General features: G+C 35.6%; 2 protein-coding genes across 8 annotated transcripts; both read right to left on the reverse strand.

Annotated features, from left to right (window-relative positions):
- Positions 1-2,864: 2,864 nt before the first annotated feature.
- On the reverse strand, positions 2,865-6,426 carry LOC124182095 (glutaryl-CoA dehydrogenase, mitochondrial). 2 transcript variants are annotated; one of them, XM_046568905.1, is made up of 8 exons: positions 6,296-6,426; positions 5,935-5,967; positions 4,957-5,325; positions 4,746-4,875; positions 4,119-4,341; positions 3,806-4,035; positions 3,475-3,635; positions 2,865-3,130 (listed from the first exon to the last, which is right to left on the reverse strand). In XM_046568905.1, the coding sequence occupies exons 1-8, from the start codon at positions 6,360-6,362 to the stop codon at positions 3,063-3,065; spliced, it is 1,281 nt and encodes a 426-aa protein (XP_046424861.1). In that variant the 5' UTR covers positions 6,363-6,426; the 3' UTR covers positions 2,865-3,062. The 2 variants fall into 2 exon arrangements, with proteins under 2 accessions (XP_046424861.1, XP_046424862.1); XM_046568906.1 differs by lacking the exon at positions 2,865-3,130 and having other exon boundaries at positions 3,562-3,703.
- A 364-nt stretch (positions 6,427-6,790) lies between these two features.
- LOC124182097 (caveolin-3-like) lies at positions 6,791-10,574 on the reverse strand. 6 transcript variants are annotated; one of them, XM_046568910.1, is made up of 4 exons: positions 10,361-10,574; positions 8,788-9,009; positions 8,098-8,277; positions 6,791-7,469 (listed from the first exon to the last, which is right to left on the reverse strand). In XM_046568910.1, the coding sequence occupies exons 2-4, from the start codon at positions 8,974-8,976 to the stop codon at positions 7,272-7,274; spliced, it is 567 nt and encodes a 188-aa protein (XP_046424866.1). In that variant the 5' UTR covers positions 8,977-9,009; positions 10,361-10,574; the 3' UTR covers positions 6,791-7,271. The 6 variants fall into 6 exon arrangements, with proteins under 6 accessions (XP_046424866.1, XP_046424864.1, XP_046424868.1 ...); XM_046568908.1 differs by having other exon boundaries at positions 8,788-8,980; positions 10,361-10,569; XM_046568912.1 differs by having other exon boundaries at positions 8,788-8,876; positions 10,361-10,568.
- Positions 10,575-10,854: the final 280 nt, after the last annotated feature.

The following is a 10,854-nucleotide window of genomic DNA, read 5'->3' on the forward strand; positions in this document are numbered from 1 at the left end:
AGAGGAGTAAGCAAATGCTTGAAATAAAAGTAATAAAATAAAGACAGAAAACGAAATGAGAAAATTACGGAGGAGCAAAAAAAAAAAAACAAAAAACAAAAAATAAATAAAATAAGATTACTGAAAAAAAAAACGTCGAATAAACAAAACGAGGTGAAAAAAGTGAACAAAGTAATCTAAAGCTGTGAAGAAAAAAAACAGAAAAACACAAGGAAAACAATAACAATGCAAGTACTTAACAATTGTAAATTGTTATGATTATATTATTATAATTATGATTATAATATAACGATCGCGCGGAGTGAAAGAGATCGAGAGAAAGAAAAATGTAGCGCGACGTAAGAATAAAAAGATTAAGAAAAAAAAAAAAAAATCAACACAAACTAGACAAGAATACCTTAATTATTATGTATTGTAGCTAAAAAAAAAAAAAAAAAAAAACGTGTGTCGAGAATTTGCATCAGCAGTATTTTCGAGTACTTGATACCATATAAATATATAATTTAATTAAAATGAAACACGTCGCAAGGATTAATTATACATATAGACGTAACTAGAAGTAGGTTTATAATATAAGTAGACATTAATATGGTACTTAAGAATATTGAAGAAGAAAAAAAAAAAAAATGGAGTAAAAAACGTTAATAAATAAACACACCAAAAATATGATGCGAGAGATAAACGAGAAGATGAAGGGGAAAAAAAAAACAAACAAACAAACAAACAATATAACGATAGCAATGGATTTTCGCCAGTTTTCGTTTCAGTACACATGACGATGTAACCAATACTTCAAAAATCACAAGAGAACATCGCGTCAGTCAAGTTAACAATTATTAAAACGGTTATTATATACATATTAACATATTATATTATATATACTTACGCATTGTAATACACACCAAAGGATAGCTTAATCAAATAATGACTATTATAATTATTATTTATTACTTTGGTATATTAGGTATTTATTAAAGACAAAGACAGCAAAAAAAATAAATAAATAAATAAACAGATGAAAAAAGAGAAAAAAAAAAAAAAAAGAAAGAAACCCGTAAATGAAATTAAATTAAAAATTCGAAACACCCGCGGTTACGAACCTCAATTGTTTTCCCGAAACGCGATAATCGGTGTAAAAAATAAACTTATACCGTACTAATCTAATCGTGATAACTAAGCCACGGAATTCAATCATAGAAAATCAAACATGAAACCTCGAACTGCGGACTATGGTATAATTTATGTTTTTATTATTGATTATCGTTGTTGTTGTTATTATTAATATTATTATTATTATTATTACCGTCATCATTATCATTAACGTTTATCGCGATCGAAGTCGCATCGGGCAACTATATAAATAATTTGTAAACTATATGATAATAATAATAATAATATGTTGACTAAGTTTTACAGAAAAGAGCTTATCGTAGTCGAGAAGTAATATATTTAAACACAGTTTGAATGGTAAATTATTATGATATATACATATATATATATGTGTGTGTGTATAACATTGTTATATGTATATATTATATAACTAACGAGTGTAGCACTGATATATATTATAATTTCTATTAACATACTATATATTATTTATAGTATGTACATATATGTAGGTATGTATATGCAGTATGTATACATAGTTAATATGCACGCATCGTGTGTTGTATACCTGTATGATAATAATTGACATTATGTACTTTGACACTTAATTACTAAGTAATTAAAATTCAATATCATTACTAATTATCAACATATATTCGTAATTCCGATGGTTTGTTTTACAGCTTTATATACGATTACATTCGTATATTACATAATATTTATTTGTTTCTTCAAAACTCGTAAGAAAATCGTTCCGTATATTCGAATACTTAAATACGTGAAAAAGGGGTAATATTTTCTCATTAAGGGCATGCAGTGCTCCTACCTTACCGACGGAGGAAACTCCCCCTTGTTTTTCATGTATTAAATAAACAAAGTAACGGACACGATTCAAATTTTTCGGTGCATCGCTCTGCCGTTCTTTTGTTTCTTCGATATATAAAAAATGAGGGCACGTTTGCTCGGTCGGTAAAAGTAGGAGTACTACATACCCTTGCAAAGGAACGTCTGTCCATGTAAAAATAGGGAATCATAATAATGTTATATTGGATTTTCGAAGACAAGATAGGTGGAAATTTGTGAAAATTACAAAAAATGTTGATATAGAACTTAGTCGTTACCCTATCAAATTTTGAAAAGTTTCCCTGCACAGATGTATTGGAGAAAACCGTGGTTTTTATTCGTTGAACATGTAAAACTAGTTCGAAACGACAGAATTAGGCCAAAAACTATTCAAATTGAAGAGTGCAGAGCCTATATTCATCGAGTCGATTGCCTCGCACAGCTTCGGAATAATCAACGTAACACGTAAACACATCGGCAGCGTGCAAATTCTCCCCACTCTCTATTTTCCGTAGGTATCAACTCACTCATTCCTCTCAGTTCAGTTTCCGCAGGCAGCGCTGCAGCAAGCAGATTTACGCGAAACGTGAATTGTCGGACAGTCGATCGTGAGCGGGAATCATGTGATTTTGGATCGTGAATTGTTTGTTTTATAAAAATAGATAATCCGGTGTTCGTCCAAGGAAAAATTTTATAATCGTAATTTTCTTAGCTAGTAAATTATCGATTTTCTAATAATGGTGATTGTTTGTGCGTTCAAGCGATGGAAGAAAAAGTTTTCAAACACGCCGGCTTCTTCTCAAGAATAAGGTATTTAGCAAACAATAGATATGAAAATAAATAAATTACGTCAAGCGTATTACATCGTATAAATGTATAATGCATGCAGTACGGATATGAGTGAGAAGAAAGTCTTTTATTTCTCAACAAAATTTTTATTCAATATAAAACAACAAACGAAGAAACAAGAAAAGTGAATAAAAAAAATGAAAAGAAACAATACATTAACGTAATTTAACGTTCGAATGATCTTCGGACGTAAAAACCAATCTCACAATTTATACGATGATTTCATTGTTCTCTTTCCCTGAGTAAATCTATCGCATTATCTTTTAATTGGCAAATGCTGCTATTCCAGTTATCGCCTTGCCAAGTATCAATCCGTGAATGTCGTGAGTACCTGCAACGTGATTAAATACGTCGTTCGTTATTCATGGTTTATTTTTCGCAAATATCTCTGGAAGACGAGATATGAAAAATTTCAGCCGGATCGTATTTAATTGTAAAAGTATTTTTATGCCATTCATTTTTCTTGATGGAACAAAAAGAAACGCTAACAACTTGCTTGGAGTTCTTTGTGTCTTGATATTCACATAATTTGCTCCAAAAACCTCATGAAACAATCGGCTGATTATTCAGTTGCGACGCCATGTTGTTTCGGCCTCAATTATCAAACCTTAAGGATCCCAATATACGTAGAAAACAAAAATAAGAGACATAACTTGATCGAATTTGTACACCCACCTTCGTAAGTGTTTACTGCCTCGAGGTTCATCACGTGTCGTATTATGTGATATTCGTCGGAAATACCATTTCCACCAAGCATGTCTCGCGCTGTTCTCGCAATGTCCAACGCCTTTCCAGCCGAGTTTCGTTTTATTAAAGATATCATTTCCGGTGTTGCTCTGCGCGAAATTACGTCGAAAAATTTATCCATTAAAATCTCGTTTCAACAATTACCTCGAGTTAAATTCTAATCAAAAAACGAAGAGAAAAAGATAAACAACAGACACATTCCCTTGCAATATTTTCAAGGATTGAAGTTTAATGCCGATTATAAATATGTACAACTTACTCCTGCTTATCCTTGAGTCTACCAACTTGCAGGCAGGCTTGCAGTCCGATAGATATCTCGGTTACCATATCGGCCATTTTCTTTTGCATAATTTGATTAGCCGCCAAAGGTCTATGAAATTGTGTCCGGTCCATAGTGTAAGCTCTTGCTAAAGTTAAACAAGCTTCAGCGGCCCCCAAAGCACCCCAGGCTATGCCGTATCTCGCATTGTTCAAGCAGCTGAAAGGCCCCTGAAAGATTCGTGAAAGTAACCAGGAATATCGCTGCAAATATTGATGTTCGTTTTTTTTTTTTTTTCATTCATCTTTCATACCCTCAAACTGGCAACATTCGGGAGCACGTTGTTTTCCGGCACTATAACGTCGTCCATTAAAATCATTCCGGTAACCGAAGCTCTCAGAGAAAATTTCCCCTCGATCTTCGGCGTCGACAGTCCCATTTCGTTACCCTTTCGCTCGACGATAAAACCCCGAATTTTTCCGTCTTCACACTTTGCCCAAACAAGGAGAATATCCGCCACCGGTGAATTGGTTATCCTAATTACATGGAAGAACCACCAATCAATCGACAACAATCAAAACAAAGACAAAATTTATTCACCCACTTTCTTAAAACTCAATTACTTTGTTTCTTTCTCTATGAATTTTTTCACCACGTCACGGAAACGAGTTTAAAATATTCTTCAAAGTTTACAGGAAGATTATTCCTAAACAAAGCTCGCCTGAGTTTGGGCAACCCGAATTTCGCCTGTTGGATTTTATCTCCCGCGAAAGCTAGGTTGCCTATGTGCAGGCGACTTTTTTATTTCGCTATAACTTCAAAGTCTTAAAACTTTTTGTAAAGTTAAATATAATACGATACATAATCCCCCCAATATAATACGGCGTGAGATTTAACAGAACGATCGATAATTCAATCTTACACGTATCATTATACTTGCCAAGTTTTGCTCCCTGATAATTTGTAAACCTTTTTTGTTCCGTCGTATTTGGCTCGAGATTCCATCGAGGATACATCGCTGCCGTGATTCGGTTCGGTAAGTCCAAAGCATCCGATTAGTTTTCCAGATCCTGGGGAAAAGATCGTTGATACTCTTATACAGGGTACTGACTAATGCACTTATATATGGTGATTTTAATCAAGCAACCCACCTAGCGCCGGAATATATTTTTGTTTCTGCTCTTCGCTTCCAAACATGTCAATACCGCCCATAACGAGGGAAGATTGTACGGAAAGAACTGATCTGTAACTGCTGTCAATAGCCTCGATTTCTTTAGCCAGGAGACCATATCCTACGTTTGAAATTCCCGCGCATCCGTATCCCTTAATCGTGCAACCTAAGGCACCGATTTCCCCCAACTCGGTAATTATATTCTTGTCAAAGTACTCGGTTCTATTGGCATGTTTTATCCGCGGCAGCAGCTTCTCCCGGCAATAAACTCGGAACTGATCTCGAACCTGGATCTCATCCTGCGTTAATTGCGACTCCAAATTCAGCGCGTCGTTCCATCGAAATGATGCTGAAAATGTCATATTTGTTTTGAATCGCATTATTTTAAAAATTTAGCAGTTCACCGTGATAAGTAATAAGAAAAAAAAAACATGAAATGAAATTGATTACTTATGCAAAATTTTTAAAATTACTTTCATCTTGATCGCTCTCACGTAGATTCTGTAATAATTGTATAATAAATAATGCTATTCGTAATCTTGACTTGAAAAATTCACGATATTTTTACAGTATGTGAATAATGATGAAGTACTTTTCTAAAACCAAACAAAAAATTTATTTCAAATATCTACAGGAAATAGTGTAGGCAAAATTTTCGTCAAAAAAATACGTCAAGATAAATTATATTTCGCGGTTTTCTCTTCTTTACCATGTGAGGCGGGAGTTTCACGTGTTACCAACGTTTGTCTGGCTAGTATAGTATATCTTCACTAGAGAGTGGTAGTAGAACGCAGATGATCAAACGGAAGTAGAAAGTCTCTGTAACCTCAACCAATCTTCCGAAGAGACAGGCACAAAATATTATCATCGTCATAGTTTTGTATACTCGAACAAAATCCAAAGAACGCATTCGATGAAGTGAAAGGGTTAGTTTGGGCTAATTAAATTATGTACTCACATTGGCTTCTCGTACACGCCGAAACTGACAAATCTGAGGAAATTCGAATAAAGAACAATACGGTATATCATAAGTTGCCTTGTTTCATTGCTTCGAAGTTACAATGTTCCATGTATACAGAGTAACATTTTCGGTGAATTAGAGGAAAAATGAATACGACCAAAATATGAAAGAAAAGGCAAACGGACGAAAATTTTAACTATCATAGGTATGATTTCCTAATTTGAACACAGTGAAAAATCGTTTTGGCTTAGATATATTGAAAGAATCAATCATCACGCACACAGTTAATGTTGATAAATGAAGGGCAAGTAGTAAATTAGCACCGATGTATAATCAACAATTTATTTACAAAGGATACTCCTAGCCGATTGAACAGGGTTAGCATTGCCCAGTTTAGTGAAAAACTTTTGCAACTGAACGGCCATGTCGTCGCGAATCAACTGGTGTGCTTGCACCGTAAATACACATTTAATACATGGTATCTATTCGGTTCAGCAGTAAAAAAAACGACAAAAATTAAGCAATCAGTGATAATGAGCGACGAGCTTGTATATGCTGCATGAGATACGGCGCTGATGACCTAGGCAACTTGTTTTCATAAATATGGAATGTGTAATTTAGGATACAAGTGTTGTTGCGAAATTTTTGCATATGATATTATTATTTTGTGGGCAACACAAGACCTGTGACGTAACGATTGCGTTACACAATCGTTTACACACGACTGCGTAATATGAACATTAGATAAGGCCTGTTGAGCGCAACGTCTCGTGGCGGGATTTTTAAACTCATAGCTTTTAAATCGGAACAAACACTTGTATCGTTTTCGTATAAATAAATTGCAAATTTTCTATTCAATATTAAATGTCTTCAATTTATTAGAAACACTTACTTTTTGGGCGCATTGGACGGATATTTTGTCACCTTTGGACAATAGATTTTTCAACCGTCATCGCATAATCTTACATTATCGGTTAGGACAAATTAATTATTATTCGCACGAAAACTAATAAAATAATTGCTAGGTTAAAGCAATAATTCTTTAGAAACAGACTTCACCATACCTTTTTTTTTCGCCTAAACAACAACGAAATTGGATTTATACAATTATATATTGAACTATGTACCTATAAATACGTATATCTAAATTACGTATTATATAAATTTTCATAAATTTCTTATCATCTCTGTAACCGTTTGTACATCGTGTTTCATAAAAGTTCTCTCTTCGATCTTATTATAATAATTAATTAAATATTTTTGGATCACCAGCGTATTTTTTTTTTATCTTATATGCTTTATTCAGATTTGTTTCTTACTCCTTCGGTTTCGGCTTAGATAATAAGTATATCGTCCTTTCTATCCGGGCCGTCCGGCAACCTCTGATTCATAATTCGAACGTTGTGAAATAGATAACCGACGGATTCTGTGCAAGGACGAACAACAGCTTGAACAGAAGCCATGCAGAAGTTCCTCGTCGCTGCGCAGGAGATTTTCCAAACTCGAAGGCAAGGGGCAATGCACCAAATGTGCTGAAATATGACAAATAAGGTTTAATTACGGTCCCAGCACGCCGTTTGAGTGAGAATTACATCGCCTTAGACAATTCTACTTAACCTACGTTTCATAATAATCGTAAATTCTCATTTCTTGAGCAAGAACCAATGGTAAAATGATAACCAAGCTATTCTTGCCGTCATTTCGCTTGTCGTGAAACAACGCTCGATGACTTTTAAACGCCCGAAATGATCGTGTGACAAAAATCAAATCGCAAGCGTGTCAACGGCGGCCATATTGATCAGTCTGTCTATCAATGTTATATATAAAATACACATTATTCAATAAGAGTTTATCGAACAACTTGGTACGAAAGATATTCTGGCGCTTGCAGTAAACGAACTCTGTATAGACTCTTCGTTTTTATTGTACACATGTAAAATAATATACAGGGCTAAAGTTTATCGACCATTTTTACCTTTCGGGTTTACCGCGAAGGGGTTTTGCGGCTGTGTGTTTATGGTTTGGCGATATATGCGTCACGTGCGTGCACGATATATGGACTTGCGTGTCGGACAATGCCGAAAAGGTCACTGACATTACACACGCACACATTTGTGTACTCGAGGTAGTGGGATGGGTTCTACCTATATACCTACATACCTCAAAGGCCAGACACGCGAAGGTAAAGCCTAGGCAAAGGGCTGCCAGCGGCGCTACGAGAACCGAAAGGAACACGTAACAGCAACCCCTCGAAAGCCGGAAGCAGTGGCTACTCAGTCTCCACGCGCACTCTGGACTCCTGATACCATCTGGCTCCCCGATCACATCGTCCCACATCACCTAGACGAATTTACAATTATCAACAAGATTTATCAGATTGCAAGAAAGAAAATTGTGCTGAGAATTAATTAACTTTTTTTTTTCGTTTGAACGACTTAAATCTGGGTGAATGTTTCAGATTTATATGCAGGGTGAATACAGTTGTAAGAATTTTTCCACCTCTTGTTTTATACTGCATTGAATATTTAACGATCCAGGTATATCCTCGGTTAAATATTTGGTGGGTAGGTAAAATTTTGTTATCTTTTAGGGCAATATTGTTATCTACTCTGCGTGCAGCAACTGTTGAAAAAAAAAAGAGGAAGGACGCAAGAATTTTTCAATAAACTTTGATATGTTTGTATAAAACAAAGATTAGCCGTGTTGGTTATTGATTATGAACGTAATCCGTTCACATCGTTAACCCGATTTGAAAAATTCTGAATCTTGGGGCGATTAAGCCGTTAATTGTGGGGATACGCAAAGGGCGTTCTAATTTATTTTCTACAATTTTCTTTTTCTCCGATTTACCTGAAGATGTTGATTTAAATTATTTGGATCGCGATCTTCGAGTTCGATGACGCTTCCACCGCCCATTGAAGAGTCCGGTTTCTCCATGCCTGCAACGTGAAATCCGGATACTAACGGAAGTAACTTCAGATTTTTGAACGAACGAAACCAGGACCCGATCGACTGCGTTCCACGGGTTGCAGGCACCATTATTCTGCAAAATTATCAGAAGCTCAGGCCATTCTTGACTAATATTTCGTCCCCTTAGTAACTCGCGGAATCTTATAGAACAAATCTGCTCTTTATTCTGTTGCAGTAGACGATTTCAATGAAAAGTACCTTGTATGTAAGTCAAGTACGATTTTATAAATTACTGTAAGTGGCGCAAGGCTATCGTAAATGCGATAAAAATCGACGGGTCATTATTAAACTATAGCCCACGCTGCTAGTCGTTAAAAACGGAACATTGGTTTACTGTAAATCGATTACAGGTGTGACTGTGAATTATTTATTTACCACATCGCGCTCCTCTTCGCTCCAAATACAGGATATCAATGACGTTTGTATTTGGCTGAATTTTTTCATTCCGATATTCAAAGTTTGAATTTGGAATTCCGAATGTGCTGGCGTAACGGTAATTTTTTTGAAAAATTTCGAATACTTGGAGAGTATAACCTGATAATTTCGAACATTTTTATCGTAAGACTACGTCGCCGACATACGAGAATACTTTGCGAATATAACCTCTTATCCCGGGAAAAGGAAATAGAAGTAATTGCTTTCGGGCAGATTCTGTACACGCAACTTATATTGATTCAAATTCTTACGCTCAACACGATTTGCATAGCGCGGCACGTATGCATATTATATACAAACGTGGTCAGGGTGAACCAGGCGAACATAAATGCGTTGTGTGTCGTGAGGGATGGCCATCAACCCCCAAATAGAGTCGAGCGAGCTTCGTAAAAAAACATGTTTATTGTACATACCGTGGAAAAGATTTTAGTAGATTTTATCACGCGGTAATATATACCTATTCAGTAGCATAAATTCGTCGTGACACGAAATTTTTCTATACAATATATCAAGGTTCTATAGGTTGATTAGACACCATTTCATGTCTGGCCTCGGGAATCGAATATTTCAACAATTAATAACGAATGAGCTTCTCATTGTGCAATTTCTTCGAGAATGAATCGATCCACAGTATCATTTGACAGGTAATAAGTGAAAAGTGCAAGTTTGAAATTGTTATCGATTGGAAAATCGAACATCGGTTGAAGTTCGGTTGGTTTCGAATCGAAATTCATTAACCCAAGAAACGTAGTATGTCGATTATTTTTTTGTAATCTACATCGAACGTTTCAAGCACGAAAAAAAACCTTTATTCAATTCGCTTCGAACGTTTTTAACAATTGAACCACGCGTTATAAAGCAACAAAAATGTATAATATAAAACTTGACGGCAAAACTATTAAATTAACAAACCGCCGAACATATAATTCTTGTGCAGAATATTGAACCGAGATTGAAATGGAATTCGACAATGTACAATAACGCGTTAATTCAAGCAGGCATGCCAGGATGCACTTACTTCTCCAGGTGTCTTCGATTTTGGCGGCAATTTTGAAAATTTGTCAAGTTTTCGGCAGTATCAACGGTAATAACAGATAACTTTGAATAGTGTTTTAAATCAGGTCTTGCAGCACCGCTTTTACGACCCACGGGTACACCTGACTGATACTGACCGGCAGGTCAACTCAGGTGTGCTCAGGTGGATTGACGAACACTATACCTACATCTCAGGGGTCGCAGAGGGTAGTTTCCGTCCGAGAGCTGGACACTGGTCACTCGGGCGTCTGCGCGATGTGCGTGAGAAAGTGAACCGCGTTTTTCGAAAAATACAAAGACTTTAACGCCAAGTAGTAATTCTCATGCTCCTAAAAACGGAATTCTACAATTTGGAACGTACATCAGCTTCCGTTTTTCCATTATTTCTACGTTGGCAAATACTTAAAAAAAATTAACTAGATAAACAAGGTAATGATGTGGGCTTATATTGGTAGAGAGATCATTGATGTTGACTTT

Source organism: Neodiprion fabricii, chromosome 5 (assembly GCF_021155785.1).
Source record: "Neodiprion fabricii isolate iyNeoFabr1 chromosome 5, iyNeoFabr1.1, whole genome shotgun sequence".
NCBI classification, from domain to species: Eukaryota; Metazoa; Arthropoda; class Insecta; order Hymenoptera; family Diprionidae; genus Neodiprion; species Neodiprion fabricii.